General features: G+C 39.0%; 1 protein-coding gene across 1 annotated transcript in view; it reads left to right on the top strand.

Moving 5' to 3' along the window:
• Positions 1 to 21,034, top strand: part of kcnq3 (potassium voltage-gated channel, KQT-like subfamily, member 3) — a 119,379-nt gene that overhangs the window by 78,181 nt on the left and 20,164 nt on the right. The window contains exons 2-5 of the mRNA XM_042428493.1: positions 16,366 to 16,456; positions 17,529 to 17,655; positions 19,187 to 19,359; positions 20,670 to 20,843. Coding sequence (XP_042284427.1) covers positions 16,366 to 16,456; positions 17,529 to 17,655; positions 19,187 to 19,359; positions 20,670 to 20,843 — 565 coding nt within the window. The remainder of the gene's footprint in view (positions 1 to 16,365; positions 16,457 to 17,528; positions 17,656 to 19,186; positions 19,360 to 20,669; positions 20,844 to 21,034) is intronic.

The following is a 21,034-nucleotide window of genomic DNA, read 5'->3' as shown; positions in this document are numbered from 1 at the left end:
TCCCATATTTGTCTATCAGTCAAACACTCACAGTCTCTCCTTTCGGCTCTTTGAAGTGTTCAAAATTTGTTTTCTACACATTTTATCTCCTGTCTTTTTTGCTGCTTTGCCGTTAACCAGATGTTCTGTTTAATGTCTGTGATTGAAACAAAGAAGTTTCCCTTCAGTCCAGACAGACTCACAGACAGACAGACATCAGAGTTAGCGAGCCGAGCCGTATTTGTTCTAATGAACAGCGCTGTTGGTCTTCTGACACTGATTGCTTACACCTCCTCCTGCCAAGCCAGTAATGGCTTCCCCGGGCCTCAAGGGCACTCAGGTGACAAATTACAGCCTTTGGCAGGCAAAACCCTCGGAGACCCGGTCAGGCTCTCTGCTGATCACATGCACCGACTGAATAGGTTCTGGCTCATTGGATTACACAGCTGTGGACAGTTGAACGTATGTACTGTACTTAGAGTCTCATCCCAACACTTCATATCCATCGTCACACAAAAGAGGTTTCCTGTCTGTATACTAAAAGGAACAACAGCCACAGTTCTGGGCTGTAAAACTGGGACATCTTGTCATTAAGGCAAAAATAAACATTCATGAGGCTTTGACAATGTGCCAATATCTAAAACTCATGCATTATTCCCATTTTATTAAATAAACTACTATATATATGCTCATAATGGTCCGGGGTAGTCACCCATCTGAATGCATTCAAATATATTGTGGTTAGAGGTCTGTTACTCTTACAGCTATGAAAACTCACTGATCTGTCAGTTTTCCATCAGTTTATCAGATATTTATGTGTGATACAGAAGACTTTGTTGATCAAGAATTATGTTTTCATACCAAAATACTCCAGTTTAAATCAAATTATGTCACAGGTGAGAACCAGGAAACGGGAGGAAGAGTTGAGTGCAGACACAAAGATAGGACAGTAAAATGAAAGTGGCTTTAATAATCCAAAATACAAAAACAGGTTTACAGGTCTGTAACAGGAAGGAAGTCCAGACATGCAAACAAGTCCAGACAGGTCGGTCAGGAACCAGCAGTAGGACAAAACCATGAGTGCCTCCCAGTAACCACATGTACGTACATGATCACGCTCCGCCAGGTAGTCGGCAGGTGTGTCCCACGTCTGAAATATACCGACACACAGGCACATTTCTCCTAACTCCTCTTTCGAAGTGATATTCAGAGCCGAGTGTATCCCACGATGCACCACAGTATATTGCGCAACACCAGTCCAGTAGTGGGCGATAGTGAATGTGTCTGCTGGTTTGAGAACTGACAATCAACTGAGAAGTTTATAAGTTAGATTTAGCGTGAATATTATTATTAATATCCAAATACTTAATTACAGCAGAACCTCCACAGATGTTTATCATGTGATATCAACAATGAATCTGATCTTCTTGATGGGATTAATGAGACTAATTATATATCTGACACTGTCAAGATTCATATTTTATATTATATCCATTATCAAAGATTTAGAGAAATATAAAATGTTATCAGACAGAAACAATTCAAAATAATATTGTGTTATGTCTTTTTTATGGAAGTAAACCTTCCTGCTTCTAGATAACTTTAATTGAATTTCTTTGTATTTCTCCTCTCAGCTCCTGAATTTTATCATCTGACTGTAACTGAAATACTGTTTGTTTGTACTCTTATTTCAACAAATCATAAAAGCTCGATTGTGTCATGTACAGTGTTTGTATTTGTGTGAGTGACGGGAGTTCCTGTTAATCCAGAACGTCCCAGTGAGCTCTGATAAACCTCCACACTCTGAGATCTGAACAGGTTCTTCAGGACTGTGACAGAAACCAGAAATACGTCACACAAGTAGCCGCTTAAAGAGCAAATTGCAGGTTAAAGTTTTTACAAAAGTTACACTTAACCTTGTTACACTTAACCTCCTAAAAACACTTTTTTTCGAACATCGCGTTATATGACGTAACGGGAGGGAGGCGGTCTCCTCAGCTCTGCTTCAGCTTGGTGCGCAGTCGTAGGTGATAGTGAGTCTGAGCGGTATAGTGAGTTTTCAGTAGTTTTACATTGTATTTATTTATCATCATCATGGTAAATTATTGTGTTTTTGCTGGTTGCACAAATTCCAACCTGTCAGGACGTCTGGTCCACCGCAGGAAAGGGAACAGAGCTATCTTTCGTGCCCGGGTACGTTTTGTGCAGGTGAAAAGGCGGGACTTCACTTCGGCATCTGTCACTAAACTACTCGCAAATACCGCATGTGTGGGTGTTTAGATGGACCTCATTTGTAGCGGCATGCAGGCAGATGATCAGAAACAGGATCAGGGATATAAGCTACTGGGGCTGATGAGATAATGAGCAGCAGGTGAGGGTAACTGGGAAGCAGCGACAGGTGAGCAGGCGGGTGTGTGGGAACCATCTAGTGGACAGGTGGAGAACAGCGGCAAGACCAAGGGGAAGAGAAAGTGTGTCTGAAGGCAGAATATATATAAATATAAATATTACTACATTAAAAGAAAGTTGAGGCTGCTGCAACAGAAACCTCTCCTCCTCCATGAGCACCAACCATAAAACAAGTCCCGTCCTCATCATTTACATATCAGATGAAGCCCCCGATCGACATCCCATTTATTTTCATTTCCCTCACATCCACTCACGGCGACGAGAGTAATTCACGGCGTTGGAATTGGGTCAATAAGTCTGCTTTCATAACGCCGGTAAACACAAATTGCTGCTCATTAAAACGCCGCATGAGTGAGCGAGAGAATCTCTCCGTCTTCCCTTTCCTCCGGGACGCTTAACAGGCGTGATTCTCCATCATCAATCCATTTCACCATTAATAACTTCGAAAACAGGCCGCGAGCGAGGCGGCGGGCGGCGGGCTGATTGATGAACGAGCGAGCGCGGCGTCAGAAGGATGATGTGATTGATGAGCGATCATCGGGAACAATGGATCAAAAACATGTCGACCATAAAGCCAAAGATGAGAAGCAACTGATACTTTCTCTCTACTTTAACTGTACTTCTGGTTCATGTTCTGGTGTCTTCTGTCTTTATTTCTCTATTTCTCTGTTTCTTTATTCTGTATCTGAGGCACTTCTATCCTCCTTTAATGTTTCTGTCCATCTTTACTTCCTTCAGCTCTTCTGTTTTCCTTTCCTTCGTTCTTTTTACACTATTGTCTGTCCGTCTTCTCTTCTTTCTTTGCCTTATTTGCTTCAGTACTTCTGTCTTTCTCTCTTTCCTGTTCTGTTTTACTTCCTTTCCTTCCTCCTTTCCTTCCTCCTTTTCCTCTCTTTATTTCCTTTGGTGCTCCCCCCCTCTCTTTCCTTTCCTTTTCACACATTTGTCTGTCCTTTCTTCCTTCTTTCCTCACCTTATTTCCTTCAGTGCTTCTGTCTTTTCTTTATTTCCTTTGGTGATTCTTTCTGTTTTTCTTCCTTTATTCTGTATTTGAGGTACATCTATCGTTCTTTCTTTCCTTTAGCTCCTCTCTTTTCATTTCCTTCGTTTTTTATTTGCTCTTTGTCTTTTCCTTCCTGCTTTATTTGCCTTCCTTACTCTGATATTTCTGCCTTACTTCCTTTCTTTTTACTTTCTTTATTTCCTTTGGTGCTTCTCTCCTTTCTTTCCTTCTGTCTTTCACCACATTCTTCCTTTATTCTGTACTTGAAGCACCTTTATCATCCCTTCCTTCCTTCCTTTGGTGCTTCTCTCCTTCCTTTGTCTCCTCTGTTTTCCTTTCCTTCTTTCTTTTTGCACTGTTTTCTGTCTTTCCTCTCTTCTTTCCTTGATTTATTTCCTCTGTACTTCCTCTTTGCTTTGATAGTTCTGTCTTACTTCCTTTCTTTCTGCACTTCCTCATTTTTCCTTTCCTCCTCTCCTTTGGCACGTCTATCCTTTTCCTTGTCTTTATTTCATTAGGTGCCTCTGTCCCTCTTCTGTCCTTCTTTCCTCTGGCACCTCTGTCCGTGTTTATTTCTTTCTTTTCGTCAGCATTTCTTTCGTCCTTTCTCTTCTTCTTTACTCAGGTGTTTCTGTCCTTCTTCCCTTCAGCACATCTAGAACTTTTTCTTTATTTTCTATCTCTCCTTCCATTTTTACTTTTTGTACTTTTTCTGTCTTTCCTTTCTTCTTTCCTTACCTTATTTCCTTCTGTACTTCTGTCCTTCTTCTCTGTCCGTCTTTATTCTTTCCTACTTGTCTTTTTTAACTTTTTGTCTTTCTTCCTTCTCTCCTTCATCTCCGTCCTTGTCTGATCCAAAACATCAGAAAACCCCCAAAAGTGAAGATACAAAGTTTTTTACTGTAAAACTAAACTCTTAACTTTTACTTTTAATGCAAAAACTTTTACAGTAAGAATTTCACAACTTTGATCTTGTATCTTCTGAAAGTATCTGGATTCAGTTGCAACCATTCGTCAGCTTCTTTTTGTCTTTGTTCCGCTTCAGTTCAGAAACATTTCGACATTACTGTATACGACTGCAGCAGACATATTTGTCTCCCACTCGTCTGTACATTACCAAAGAAGCACAGAGAGGCGTTACTGAACCTCATTTTCTTTGGAATGACCCTAATTATACAGCCAGGAAATCTAAGATAATTAGCACTCAGGATTTGAGATTTGGTCCTTAACTCCCCAAAGATGAGCTCAACCGAGTGCGTCAGTTTCCCTGCAGTGGAAACCGGGGGTGGCAGGTTCAGAGTTATTTAAGAGGGAGACAGAAACAGCTGATAGGATCTGAGCTGCACTCAGGTGTTTGTCTGAACATCAGCTCGCAGAGTTGTCTGAAAGCTCGGCGGTAATGAATGTAAATTGTTCTGATCTGTGAGATTTAGAAATGAAAAGCACTTCCTGTTGGGTCTCTGGTTGCTCTGATTCGCCTGTTAGAGCCGAGCGGTTCGATAACAGACAGAATGAGTCAGTGTGGTGATTGATCTGTGTGTGCTGTTTCCATTTCTCCGCCTGTCATCTTGCATCTGCGGCAGAACGAAGTGCAGCAACAGTTATGACCCAAAGTGACGAGAGCGCAGAGCTTCTTCTGTTTCACTGCAGTTTCACTAACAAGTTCTCACATAGAATTAAACTGTCAGATCTGTAATCAATAAAGCTTCCTGGAGCCAGTTTTTTTGGGGGGCTTTCATTTTTTAATTTACCTTCCTTCCCTTATGACGTTGAATGAGCGGTCAGTGAGTAATGTGCTCGTGATGAACCTACAGAGAATTATCAGCGACTCTGCAGTAGTTTCCCTCCTTAAAGCGGCTTTAATCTATATTTTTATAGTAATAATGAACTGACAGCAGGACTGGGTATCAGTACTCAATACTTTTTAAAGGTATTGACCTAAATAACCCAGTACCAGGTAGTATCGAAACTTCTCCAGTCACATGATACCTACATTCGATCCTTTTTGTATGCAGATCTAGATAAATATGACTATTTGTATGGTTTTGCTCGCAGCCAATCACCACAAGCATTCTTCAATGCAACGTCTGATTGGCTCACTATCACAGCAGCTACAACCTAAACAGTCAAAAAGGTATAGAATGAAGTACTCTATTGGTATCGTTATCACTTTAAGGGTACTGGTATTTAAACCATACCCAGCCCTAACTGTCAGTGTGTAATGTGTTGGTCGTGGCTCGTAGTGATGAACCTACAGAGAATTATCAGTGACTCTGCAGCTCCTCTCGGCTTTACGGAGCTTTATAACAAGTTTCAGCTCATTGTTTATCTGTCCGGCTGCAACTTTACTGTTCTGGTTCACTCTCAGTGTCTCATAGTGTCGTTTTCAGAGAAAAAGCTGTAAAAAGCCACTGTACACTACCTGCTCAGCACCAAACGGCAAACAGACACAGTTAGCTGTAGACTAGCTGCTGAACATAGTGGAGCATTTAGCAGCTAAAGAGCCAGATATTTCCCTCAGGAGTTGGTAGAGAGTAAAAACAGAGCTAAAAGAGAGTGAATATTGGACTTACATTCACCAGGTGGACAGAAACACGACTCCAAATGAATGATAATGTTGCTCCGTAACTGCTGGATGTGGAAATAAGCAACTGTTTGCTAACAAGTTCAACATATCAACTTAAAAGCTGATGATGTGTCAGTGTTGGTCACTACTTGTTCTGCTGAAAACAAACTGACCAAAAATTCAGTTAATGCAGGTTTGGGATTTCCTACATTTCCCAGATTTAATTCCCAAGGAGTTCTGCACAGGTGCAAAAGCACTGATTGTGTTATAAATAAGTCTGTTTGAGAGGAGTTCAGGTGTTTGAGAGTCCACTATATTTCACAACAACAACAGATGTCTTCTCCATGTTGTGATTCTATAAACAATTCTATTAATAAGACTTTTCTGCTTAAATGAAGGTTATTTAAACAAAAATAAATCTCAGCAATGATCCTGTTTGACTTTACAGATCATCTCATCAAAACCAAAAACCAAAAGCAGCATTAAAACTTTAAACAAGCTGCCATTTTGGCAGAATGAGCTGAACTCCCATAAATCTTTATTGAGCAGACACAGAAGGAGAGATTAAAAGAGCGCTTCGCTGATCTCTTCCAGTTTGGTCCCGTGAGGCCGCAGATGACATCATGGTGGGACTGTAAGAGTCTGTTTGATTGGCTCGTTCCAAGGACAGGAAGCTGTTAAAACTCCCCGCTCGACTTGCGGTGATCCATCCATCAGGTGGATGTTTTAGTGAGAAGTCTTCCTCCTCATCATGAGTGTATTTACTCTTCGGCTCCTCGTGGAAACTCTCTGATGTGGATTTGCTGTTGTGGCTTTTTGTGCTGTGACGCCCAATTAACGAACATTCTATAATTGGCTCTAATGAATCAGATTAGTTCAACTAATTACCTCATTTGTTCTGTTCAAACATCAGTTAGTGAATAAACACACAAAGCAAACGAATGAGAGAAGTCAAGCCGAGCCTGTTTGTTGTCTTGTCAGGAGACATGAATCCACATCAACTGTCACAAATTTCACATTTAACATGTGCAGAGCAACATGTTTTCAGATTAATTTAGAAAATCTGAATGTTTTAAAGTGGCAGTTTGGTGTTCGGCACTCAGTTACAATCACCAGTTTAGATACGTCGTCCTTCTGCAACGTACTTTCATACCCGGAAGTCGATTCTTTTTTTGCTTCATGCGCCACTGAGCAACTTTCATAGGAATGAACGGGGCCTCGCCTCCGACGCTGTATCCAGTTCTCTTTATACATCCATGCAACTACCTCACTGATTCCATGGCAACGTTATGCTTCCTGTTTATATCCCCCAAAGCACTATGGGAGCCGTAGTTCCAAGACTGTGACAAAGTAAATAAGACTGAACTTTTTTCAGTATTTTTAATGACATCACTAATGTCCACAATCTTTTTCCTGATACTCTCCTCTCGCCATTCATATATTTATTTGTGTTTGTGTTGAAAACAAGTGAACATGCGGACCAAAAACTCAATGATCACTATTTTAAAATGCACCTGGGGGGGGTATAGTTCTCTCAGTTTTGTCTGAGGAGGAGGAGGAGGAGGGGGTGCAGTGTCAGACCTTGAAAACTGGATTTAACCCTCCTCCATGAACCGAGTGTCAATGTGAAGCTGTCAGAACCGTTCAGATCTGCAGCTCAGCAGCAGGAATCAAACACCCACATCAACATGTTTATACGTCAATGAAGCTGTCAGTTGTCACGCTGCTGATGCTGGATGTGGTGAATGGGAACCCCCCCACCACCACCACCACCACCACCACCACTAAACACACACATCACCACCAACACATGCAGGGGTCAGGATATTCCCGGTCAAACGTTCCGCATGATCAGCAAATCCCAAATCACAGCCTCAGTATCCTTTTCCCACCGCTGAGCCGTCCCACAGAGGGGGGAGGAGGAGGAGGAGGAGGAGGAGGAGGAGGAGGAGGGAGGTGCTGGAGGAGAAATCCATCACTCCCAACACGGTTTCCTGTCAGGATCACTGCGAATCTGACCTCCTGTCGGGGTGAGGGGTGGTGGTGGGGTCGCCGCAGAGAGTCCCCCCCCCCTGGAGACTTAATCTGATGGGAAATTACTACAGATTTCTGACAGGCTGCAGGCTGAACTCTGTCTAAAATAAACAAATAAATAAATAATCCAGCTGTCAAGTCGTCAATAAAAGGTAAAGCCCAGTATGAGGCGGTGCAGTGTCAACAGTATCAAACAGAGTGGGGGGGGTGTGGAGGGGGGGGGGACAGCTGACAGAACAAAACAGGAAGTGAGATGATGAGGGATTATCATCTGCTGCTACACTAGTTTGTCAGGAACAGTGAATTGAATTATAAAACATATTTTAGTCTCATTTTTGTCGTGTATTCATTATTTTTATGTCTATTTTCTCTAAAGCAGCAGCAACTGAGGGTACTGTTTTATTTAGAGACGTTTTATAAATATATGTACAATATGTTTCTCAGAAATGAAGTATAGAATAACCATAAATTATTGTTTCAGTTCTTCAGGAGACTTCTTTGTTTCTGTGTTGGATGACGAGTGTTAAGAAGGAAAAAAACCTGAGATTTAAAGTTGTAATATTTTCTGAAGAAAGTTGTAATTCCAAGAAAATATATTATTAGAACTAAGTCATAATATTTCAAGAAAAAAGTTGTAGTAAAGTTATAATTTTATGGAAAAGTCGTAATTTTACTGGATGAAGGTCATAATTTAATGAGAAACAAGTTGAAATATTATGAAAATAAAGTCATAATTTTTTAAATAGAAGTCATTTTAATATATTGCTGGTGGTAATATTACATGAATAAACTTGTAATGAGAAATAAATTGTAGTATTATTAGAATAAAGTTGTAATATTTTGACACAAAAGTCAGAGTAGTTTGCTTCCAGTGATAAATGTGACGTTATGCTAAAGTGTTTTAGCATCTCTGATTAATTTTGTCTTGTAATATTATGACTTAATTCTCTAAATCTTCTTTTTTGTTTGGTTTTTTCTAACAGTGACTCTAATACGCTGCCGTAGTGATTAAACATCGAGATTACAAGTAGACTTGCAAATATGCAGAAGTCAGAAAAGATACTTCTGCACTCAGTTTAGCATTTTAATCGCTCACCTTGAACAATCAGCTGCCAGTCATGGTTTGGCAGATGTAAAATGCTTTTCAACTCCTAACGCATGATGTAATTTTGTAATTCTGGTGTAATTTCTCACCTCAGTACTGATGCTTCTGCTTTCTTTCTTTGGAATCACAGAACCGAAGCAGAAAATACTGAACGTCCCCATTTTTAATGTGATATCCGCCATGATTGATGAGGCTGTAATGTGTTTTCAGGTCAATCGATAAATCAAATCAGTTCAGGTTGAACTGAAGCTGTGTTATGTGATTTTTTAACTGTTTCTTGTCACTTTTACACACATCAGATTTCTACTAGAGATACTGAAGTTGTAGACGTTGGCTTTATTTCACCTCTGCACTCATAAAACTCATCAGAAAATCAGAAAACTGCAGCAGTCAGACTGCAGCGAAAACATTCGGGCCTGATCAGCTGTATTTCGGCGTGTCAGAGATCTCTGACTCTGCAGCAGGACGCTCTCGCCGGCTGACTGGCTGTCATCGTGTTGTGACAAGTGTGAAGCTGCTTTTCCCCAAACTTCTTCTTCTTCTCCTCGGAGATCCTCTGCTGAATAAAGATCACCGTCTCTCATCTCGTCCTTGTGACTGCGGGCATTAACGGCGTTCTGCTGCCGTCCTTTCCCACCAGTGTTTGCATATCGCCGAGCAAATTAACTCTCAGAATTGCATCGTAGGCACTCTCTTTATTGAATCTCGCCAGCAAATTGGTTGTTAGGGAATCCTCAGGGGTGGTATCAGCTCCTGGGAGCCCAGCAGGGCCGAGGCTGAGCCACACCGATGGATGTAAAGTGGATTAATGGGGAGAGAGAGGCTTTCAGTACAGAGAGAGAGAGAGAGAGAGGCTGTACAGGTGGGCTCCTCTCATCATTACTGACTCATGACCTTTAAAAACTGATAAAAACATCAATCCAGAGCCGAGTTGAAGTTTAAAGAAAACAAAAAGTTAATTTAAAGTTTTGTTTTTATCCGATTGAAGCATCAGATCAGCTTTTCAGTCACAGGAAACTGGACTGAAGTGACTTTAAGACATACAATTTGATCCTTTTTTTAGTCATTTTTTAAGCAAAAATGCTAAATATTTGCTGGTTGCAGCTTCTCAAATGTGAGGATTTGAAGCTTTTCTGTGTCATTCATGACTCTAAACTGAATGTCTTGGATTTCTGGACTGTTGATCAGACAAAACAAGACATTTAAAGGCGTCACTGTGAGCTCAAAGAAATCACAACATGCATTATTTAGTTTAGTGTTTAAGTGCCACAGCAGACAACGTTTCTCTTTGCATGTTTATGCTTTTTCCAGACATCAAACTGAAGATGTTTGACTCCACAAATGTCCCTTTTTGTTTCGAGTCTTCTTGTTTGTGCCAGTAAACATGATCTATAACCTTCTCCAAGTAATTTCCACTGTAAATCTCTGTTTACCACTCTGGTAACTCTTCATCAATTCCACCTGAAACACCAGCATCAGTCCCTCTAACCGAACCAGCTCGTTGCTCTTTCCATCCATTTTCTCGGTATGAAGGGAGGGAATATGTTCTCCGTGGTGTCTCTCCAGGTCTAGGCGGCTCCCTTTGTGAGCCAATCACAACACAGATTGGATTCCATGTTTCATTTATTTGGTCAGCGGGCAGGTAATGGAGCGTTACAGCAGAAGTATCCAGCAGTATTACACCATCTGACTCTGCATCACAGTCACACTAATGTGGCATCGAAGTCTATTTTTTATTCATTATTTTTCTCATTGTACATTTGAAATGTTTTGTTTGTTTGTTTCTTTACAAAATTTGTGTTTTGATGTGATAAAACGTCAATGTTGAAGAAAGTCGCTCCTCTACTTTAGGTGTCATTGATGCTCAGATTTAAGGATAATGTTTATTTTTCCTATTTTCAGTTAGTGCAGTGAACTGATCTGTGTTTATCCAAAGCCTGATATATCTTATATTTCTGTGCCGTAGACCTCTGTTGTTGTCCAAAAACTATTAAAAACACATCACTGAGCCGCACCGCTGACATGTTCCTTCATAACCATGAAAACACACACTGTAGTTTGTTTTATCTCAATCCCACACACACCGTCCTGCTGCCAGAAACACTCACTAGAGCACCAAATGTGGATTCATCCGCCGCTTAAAATAGTCCCCAACAAATGCACTATTTCCTCCTGTTTGTTTCATTAGTTAGAAACTACAGCACCCAGCTGAACCAATGAGCTCAGAGCTGAGAGCCACTAACACACATCCGGTTTAAAGGCCCCTTTACACTGCAATTTTTGGGCTTTTTGTCCGAGAAACGTTTTAAGTCTTTGGTCGTCAATCCAAAACTGGTCAAAATTCTGACAGAAATTTAGGACCTAATTCTCACAATGTGACTGCTGCTACGACCCACATCTACAAACCAACCAATCAGGACATGAAATTATGTAGAATACACTGGTCAGTGTCACATTTTGTAAGTGTCATTTTTTAATAAAAACGTACACAAACCAAAACAATAGAGGTGAAACGAACAGGACGAAAAAAAGACGCAGTTTTGTTGCGTTTTCAAAACATCAGAGCTGCAGATGGATGATGGAAGCTGATGACGTGTCTCTGCTTTCGTATACTTTTTACTTTTTACATCGTAGCGCTACGATTTACCGAACATTCATCTCACAATCTGACAGCGACAAACTGATATCGTACAGTCTGACATGGATTGTGATTGCCGAGGTTTTATTAGAGTCGTCTTGCTCGGTGTGACATGAAATGAACTTACACTATCATTTCTGTCTCACAGTTTAAAGGAGCCTTTAGTCTTTGCATGGGAATAGTTGAAAATAAGTCAAATATAGAATAACTTAAACAACATAAAGCTTATTCTTTAAGATGAACGCGCTCAGAGCTGCAGATTTGAGACTTGAAACACAAAAATGAGGACTTGATTAGACTTCAAACCAGCTGTATGAATGTGAATCAGGACACTGCTGGAGTAAAAAACACTTTTGTGAAAAAATTTAATTATTAAAATATATTGACCAGACGAGCTCTGGTTTATAGCTACGACGCTATAAAGGAAGGTTTGGAATCAAAGTTGTGTGAATTCATTGATGATTCTCATATTTTTTTGGCGATACTGTTCAACCCTGTGATTTCCACCCGGCTCCTCTTGATGTTTCAGGTCTAAAGGGCATCGACTTCGCTCTGTGTGTCTTATTGAACAAACTATTTGAAGCCAGATAGGAAGCCGAATGTGTTGCAGTATCTGTTGGATCATATCAAGTTAACATCGACCTCCTCGGCTCACTCCAGGATTATCTCTGTCCTCTGGATAACTTTGAGGTGAAATGCTCTGATTTAATACAAGGGACAGGAAATATGCTAAAAAGGCACAATGTAAGGACTTCAAACAGTCAACGCACACATCAAGACATGTACACAAACACACGGCGTGTTCAGAAGTCAATCATGAGGCGTCTGCTAACACTCAACTATCATTTCCTTCAGGTGAATTATGTAAAACTCTCCGGCTGTTTGGATGTAAAATATTCATGCTGTTGTGGTTGTGCAGCACTTCAGAAACTTCTCAGAGATGTCAATACTGACTAATGGCAACACAACAGGCCATGAATGATTCAGGATGTAGAATCAGGAAGTGAACGTTTAGAGAAAGAAGCTAAAGAGCCAAAAGTTCACCCTTTTATTACATTTTGGTACGTATGGAAACAAAAAAAGTTATTCAGCCAAATGATGTGTTCTTAATCATAAGGAGGTGTATAAAACACATTTAGACACACATAAAGGTCAAAGTATATAAAATACAGCAATTTTAAACAACCTAACCTTCCTAAAACAGCCCTTTCTCCTACAAATTATGTAAATTGCAACAGCAAATGCATTTAGCTAGAAACACAATGCTGCTGAATTATGTTTTCTGTCAACTTTCAACAGAAAATGTTGTTAATTAAAGTATCTTGGAAGTTGCAAAAATGTTGATACTGAACATATGAGTGAAATATTCATTCAATGTACCTTTTTTTTTTACTAAAATATCAGATCTTATAATATCTGCTAGCAGAGATTACAGCATTATTAAACTTTTTATGAATTTTATGAACTGCAAGTCAAAAGCCAGGGCTTCACCCTGCTCTGAGCACTTTGTTTAAAGCGGTTTTTGCACGTCCATAAACGGCTGTCGTTCAGTAGTCTTGGTTGCTATGGTTGTTGCAAAGGTTTTTCACATGTTGTTTGTGTGTCCACTCTCATATTTTGGATCAGATTCCAGCTCAAACATGTACGGATGTATTTTAAAAGCTGACATTTCAAGTAAAGAACAAGAAAAAGTAGTGAAATCCTGCTACTATAGTTTGTTTCATAGTTTGTTCATGTAGCCTCTGGTGCTGGCGAAAATCTGCCGAGCAGGCAGCTTCTAAGAGCTGACCAATCAAAACAGAGTGGGCTCATCAGGAGGCGGGCCTTAAAGAGACAGGAGCTAAAACAGCCTGTTTCAGACAGAGGCTGAACTGAGGGGCTGCATAAAGGGACAGTATAAGATAAATAAGGAGTTTTTAACTGTAAATCATGCAGATATTCCAGTAGAGCCCCAGAATGTAAATACAGAGCTGTAAGTGTGCGTAATACGTTCCCTTTAACTATAGGACTGTGGTCCTGACGAATAAGCTAAAAAGAACAAAATAACCTTTTTAACAGAGGTGACGGTGGAGAATATTGGACATGCAGCGCTGGTTAAATGTTAATTGGTGGTATTGCCGTGCGGTTCTGCAGCTGGTTGAGTTTATTCATTGTGGTTCCGCATCATATATCATAGCAGGGTGGTTAGCTACACAATCTGGAATAAAGCCCGGGTGTACTCTAGTGTACAGGGAAATTTAAATAGCCATTTGTTTGAGTGTATCCAATTAATTTCAGCTCTGACGGGCCTAAATATAGATGTTAGTGTAGAAAAAAGGAGCCTGAGTGGATCATTCAGCTTTTTGAAATACAGGATTAGGCTGTGTGAAACTGAATGTTTGGGTTGGCAGGGCATAGAATAAGAATGAAAAAATCAGTGTAATGAAGATAAGTTACTGACATCCTTCATAATAAATAATAAATACTGTTAACAGCAGCATTAATGAAAGCATTACAAGTTGAAGTGGTGTAAATGTGCACTAGCTGTTTACATAATATATATTACAGGATACATGCTGAGTAACATCTGTTATCACCATAATGAAAATCAATCACTCTAACTAATGTTATTTGGTCGTTTAGTCAATAAATGTTATTGGCATATAATGTTTTTTTCTGTGTTCAGTAATATAAAGCGTCAGGTCAGATATGTTGACCGTATTCCATATTATGTCTTTCACTCTTCAATCTAAACAGCTCAGATATTAGCAAGCTAATGTTAGTGTTGTCAGTTGCTAGCTTAGAAACAGTTAGTAGCTGTAAATATTTAGTGACAACTCATCTCTACCTAAGTTCATGTGGTGAAACTGGTTTTAAATATAATGAAGGGTAAAATCTCCACTTGGTAAACATTTACCTATGCCAGGTTATGAACAGCTGCTGCAAATGGCTACAGCTGTAACTGTTGGGTAGCTAGCTAACTGAACCAACTGACAAAGCTAACATTAGCTTCCTAAAATCGTTATATTTGTTTAGAGCAAAACGTATCAGATGTGCGATATAATCAACAAATCTGACTTGATACTTGAGTAAAATGCAGTTTAATAATGAATAATGAAAACTGGAAAGATTTTAAATTACATTTCACTATAAGACTCAATGCTGTTAGCAAAGCTAGGTTAGCATAACACTGATCAGATATTTCCCTCTCATTATAAATATAAATAAATCAAAGTTATACCTGCATTACAATGGATTGGTAGTTTATTATATTCACCCCCTAAAATTCTTAATTTTGGAAGTTATGATATAGATATAAATATAAATGTAGATATAGAGGCTGTTTACACTTGGTTTTTAAAATGTGTTTCATAGAAATATCTGTCAACACTTCATCTCCTGCTCTCAGCATGAGTTTTTACCTCGCCAAAGTTAAAATTAGCTGCTTCATCAGTCTCCTGCTCCTCTCTGCTGCTCTGACCCCAGCAAGGATTTACATTATTTTCTTTGTGATTGAGTTGTTAACATTTACCCTGACATTCTGGCATTTCAGCCCAGGACCCCACCGCCAAAAGATTTCCATTTTGTGACACATCATTTACAATTTTGGCCTTGCTAAAGAAAGGGTGTTGGCACATGAATGTGAGGGAAGTCAGCCAGTTAACTGCTAACCTGCTGCTAAACCAAATCACAATGCAAGTGTACGACGCCCTGATGGAGGACGTCAGGTTGACACCAAACAGACAAGAGTGCCAGTTGTTCAACTGACTGATGAAGATTATTCTTGTTGTTTTTGGAGAATGTGCCTACTTTATAGCTACAGTAACATCAACAAGGATGTTTAGAGGTTTCGCAGTATGTGGGTGAATATCTGCATAATAAAATAGATGTGTTGTGTTTAAGTGGCCACAACCAAAATTCAGAATTTTGATTGAAAAATATAATAGAATATGTAGCATTTGGATGCTAAATCTTACCTGTGTTAAACATTTAACCAGTGAAACCAGTTAAACAGCTGGAGTGGATAAATGTCCAGTGAAAACAGATAAATGGGTTATGTTGCTTTTTTAAAGTGTGATCCTCTGATACACATCTTTGTTTCTGGAGATATGTATCTTGTTTTCTTTCATGTCCTTTGTTACACTGATTTATGACATATTCTAGCAGAATGCTTTTTGTTGTTTTCAGCTGATATGAAGTGGCAAATTATTATTGTTAGATTTTTTTCTGCTGTGTCAGAGAAAACGTGCTTTTGATGCAGTACTAAACAGTGTAATTTAAGAAGTAGATTTTCACAGAAGAGAGAAGAAGCTTTAAAGTCACCAACAGAGATGCAGCTCACTCTAGTGGTGAGATCCAGACACTGCGTTATGGTCGAACAAATAAAGTGAACATTTATATCAGTTTTATTGCTTTTATCACCTTATTTTGTTGATTTTCTCCAGCATACATTTGTATTTTCTCTCATGTTGTTGTGTTTTTTTGTACTGAAGGTGAAAAGTTGCATATCCTGCACATCAGAGACACTACTCTTCTTGTTCACTTCAGTTGTAATTGAGTATATTTACATTGCTTTATTGGTACTTTTACTTAAATGAAGGATCTCCTTCGCCGTTGTTTACTGACGTGCTTCATGTTTTGTGTGTCTGCAGGTTTTTAATTGTTCTGGGCTGTTTGATTCTGGCCATACTGACAACATTCAGGGAACATGAGAAGGTGTCTGCACACTGGTTGGTTATACTGGTAAGATTTCAGGAACTTAAACCACTTAAAATCCAGTTTCACCCCTTTATTTTCCCATAAGTAACGTTAAGATCTGTCGGTTTAACAGTATCACATATATATAAGTAACACATATATCATCATCTCATTCATATTATTTATGATCACCTGACTTTTGCAGTAATTGAATTTTCTCTTGCGGTGTGTTTTTGGATTCTTATGCGATTACTTGGCAATAAACCTGTTTCTGATTCTGATTCATATGTAAATATTTTATATCTATTGTGGATAATTTTACACAAATTTCCCCAAAATTAACCTGACAGATCTTTGGAAACTTCAGGATCTCCAAAAGAAATTTAAATAAAGTACTGAGGGTTTTAACAGAGTTTGGCTGCAGCTCATGAATTTGCAAAGATTAACCTAAAACAGCTGAACAGTTTCCCTTTAGATCTTATTAGTACACTATAATGTAGTTACAAACAGATATAAGGACATTTTAAGTGTTTATTAATGTGAAGTATCTGTCAACAATTATAACATTTGACTATGAAGACATATTTTATATGATTACAACTGTGTTTTACTATATTTTCATTCATTATCTTTTTATTCAGCAGCCTACAAATAAACATTTATATCTGCTTACAATTACATTATAGTGTGTTATAAACCATTTATTAACTGTTTATATACTGATTATAAATGATAAATCAGTTGAAATAAAGTGTTACCAGAAAAAAAAGCTTTGGTTTAATTTTAAAATCAACTCTTCTTTGCACATCCATTTTTGTGTTTTTGTTAATGTTCTCTTGCACATGAATGGCAAATAATCATGTTAATGTGAAGAGTTGTTTAAGGTTTATTTTACAAACATTTTCATATTTATATCAGTTGGTTTATAGTTGAAATATCTAAAGGAATAAATGACATAAATTCCATCATTCTTCTTACTTTAAAATATATATTTATTGATCATTATTGGATTGTTAATATAAAACACACATCACACATTAGTCTGAACACGAGTTGAACTTTCTACACTGTCATTTTTCTTCCTTCTCTTGTGTTGACGGCGTTTGATTCTTCCCAGGAAACCTTCGCCATCTTCATCTTCGGGGCAGAGTTTGCACTGAGGGTCTGGGCTGCAGGATGCTGCTGTCGCTACAAAGGATGGAGGGGGAGGCTGAAGTTCGCCCGCAAACCTCTGTGTATGTTAGGTAAGGAGCTGGAATCACAAAAATGTAACAGCGTTAAAAACAAAAATAGAGACAAACAGACACGTGTGCTGCTCCCTGCAGCTCAGAATGATGGAGAGAGAGAGGCACTCAGCAAAGTAGTACATGGTATCAGTATACAGCAAAAAATAAATGAAAGGGATAGATGAAGTTACTTGAAATTGTCTCATGAATTTGTATTTTAAGGTAAGAGGTTAACACTAATATAACAATAATGCATACAGTACTGACATTATGTACTGTTTATACTGTAATACCAGGTAGAAAATATGTTATTCATACCAGTTGATTCACATTAGAGAAGAATCTGTGACCTTCGTCAGCCTCTGGAGGCAACAGTAGAAATAACACCAACACTGTACAAAGTTAACATTACATGCTGAAGAAGCCCAAAGCTAGAAATGTTTTCTGCCTCCGAGTGAACAAACCAAATCAGAATTTTTCATATCAGATCTGAGACACTTGCATACAGGAAGTGGTCACAAATCCGATAAATATCCGATCTCTGGATCTGCATCTGCTGTCAGAACAGGCAGAGCAGAATATTTTTTTTTTTTTAATGTTTCTCTTCTGTGTTGGCACCTCACAGCCCGGTAAAAATAAACATGGAGGAGAGAAACAACAGCGGCGGCGGAGGTCGATGGAGAGAGGAGGAAGTTTCAAATTTGTTGGACGTTTATGGAAAAGCTTCTATTCAAGCCAAACTTGTTATTCTTGTGCGCAGGCAGCTCACATTTCAGTTAAATCTGTGCTTGTGTGGTAGTTCAAGCACACAAACATGAATGTGAACCATCAATACAAAAAGATCGAATCTGACTAAAGAATCAGAATTAAACATTAAGACCTTTAATGTCACAAACATCCTTAATAACCAGTTTGATCAGACTCTTACATGAAGAATCTCTTATGTGTAAAGTCTATTAAATTTAATATGAGACCATGTTTTAGTATAATCTTCAGTGTCATCATACAACACTTTTTAACGTTGTGATGCAGTTTGCATCGAGTCAGGTTGTGCAAAATAATCTTCAAGAAAGTTTTCATGTTAAACCAGTAAAAGGACGTTTATCTAAATAGCTGAGCTGCGTGTATCTCCAAATATCATCGGGCCACAAGTGGTAAAGATAAATACTCATAATCTGTCCATCTCCTGGATTCACTTTATAAAGACGGACGATGTGCAGGATTCTTTGTTTCCTTTCCAAGACAAGAGTTTTTCGTCCTACGCACCTGTCATCAGGAGTTGATGGTGTGCTGATGTTTCCCAGAGTAAAAACTCCTTTGTTGACCCATTTCTCCTAATCAAATCTTCCCTATGGTTATCTCCAGATTATGTTCATATAGATGAGTACTTTATTTTATTTTAATCAATGTATGAACTGTTAATCTTACTGTAGTGAAGAATGGGGTTTTTGTCTGATGCACGTGTTTTATTGTTTCTTTTCTGAGACGGCACATTTAACAGGTCTGAATGGGAATCCTACATGAATCTTCTCTGTCTCCTCTCTGTCAGACATCTTCGTGCTGATCGCCTCGGTGCCGGTGGTGGCGGTGCGGAACCAGGGCAACGTGTTGGCCACGTCTCTGCGCAGCCTGCGCTTCCTGCAGATCCTGCGGATGCTGCGCATGGACCGGCGAGGAGGAACCTGGAAACTGCTGGGCTCGGCCATCTACGCACACAGTAAGGTAGGAATCATCCCGACGCGCAATCAGGACGGTGAGAAAGCTGAAGCAGCATGAACTGAAGGAAGAAATGTTGTGTTATAAGTACTTTAAAAGGAGCTGAAGTGTAATAACTGAAAGCAGTTGAAATGGCAGTGTAAATATGGAAATGAGATACAGAAAAGGACTTCAACTTTGAAGTGAAATTTAAGCGCTAAAAGGAGCTGAAGTGTAACTTACACCAAACTTAAACTCAATGAAAGGAATTGCAATAGTAGTTGAAGTGTAAGCATGGACATGAGCAGATACAAACTGAAAAAGAGAATTGAATTGAAGTGTAAGTGCTGAAAGGAGCTGAAGTGTAAAAACTGAAAGGAGCTGAAGTGTAATAACTGAAAGGAGTTGAAATGGCAGTGTAAATATGGAAATGAGATACAGAAAAGGAGAACAACTGTGAATTGAAATTTAAGCACTGAAAGGAGCTGAAGTGTAAAAAGTAATCACTGAAACAAGTGAGTGATTACAATTTGGCAGTTGAAGTGTAAGCATGGAAATGGCTTTATATTTACTGAAAAAGATAGTGTAAGCGTAAGCACTGAAAGGAGTTGAAATGGCAGTTATAAGGACTGAAATGAGCTAAGTTTACTGAAAGGAGTTGAGGTGTCCACTGGAGTAAATTAGCTTAAGTTAGTTGAAGTATCAGCCACAGTCAAAGCAGTAAAAAGACTTGAACTGTAAAGACTGAAAAGAGCTGAAGTGTGCTAAAAGGAGTTGAAGGGTCGGTTGGAAATGATGTCAGATGAAAAGAAGGAGTGTTACTAATATTTAAACAGCAAAAAAGTAAAGTAGAGTTTTTACAAAGTGCTTCAAGTATCAAACAAAAGCGAACATTTACCGTCAACCATAACAGAACTTAAGCTCTTACAGCCTTTAAGTGGAAGCAGGAATAACAGCTGTTTAAAAGTGTTTCTACTAGAGGATGTATTGATCCCTACCAGAGCGCTAATTGATCTTCATGCTAATCTCTACAGGATGTGTGTGTGTGTTCATATTCATGCTAAGAGAGTCTCAAACATTTCTAGTGTTGTAAAGTTTGTGGTTAAACTTTATTATTTATATTTTCTTCCAGTAACTGTCAAAAACTTTGAGAAGAAAATTGTATTATGCCATTATAATATTAGTTGTTATTCTCAATGTGACATTTTCCAGAACTTTTCTACGACTGTGAAGCAGAATTAAATAATTCAAAGTTTTCCAGATTTTACAGCCTGTTAATGTCTTTACAACATGTGACAACTGTAATATCTAATTCTTGTGCGTTTGTGTTTGCGTAGGAGTTGATCACAGCCTGGTACATCGGCTTCCTGTCTCTGATCCTGGCGTCTTTCCTGGTGTACCTGGTGGAGAAGGACGACGTCTCCATGGACATGTCCAACCATGACAACCCCACGGCTCAGCCCAAACCGCAGGACTTCGACACCTACGCCGACGCTCTGTGGTGGGGACTGGTATGTAAAGCTATTCGTGCCTTTATTTCAACCTGTCTGGATTACTGTCACTTTACATATTCTGTATTCAATACAAAAACACTAAATCATCTACAATTAGACTAAATGCAAAACTGGAAATGCCTGAAATGGACTTCCAGGATCAGGAATGTCAAAAACCGTGGTGAAAGTGTCATTTACACAGTGTAGAA

This window comes from Thunnus maccoyii, chromosome 12 (genome assembly GCF_910596095.1).
Source record: "Thunnus maccoyii chromosome 12, fThuMac1.1, whole genome shotgun sequence".
Lineage (NCBI taxonomy): Eukaryota > Metazoa > Chordata > Actinopteri > Scombriformes > Scombridae > Thunnus > Thunnus maccoyii.
The sequence above is the reverse complement of the archived record's forward strand: the minus strand, read 5'-3'. Positions and strand labels throughout refer to the sequence as shown.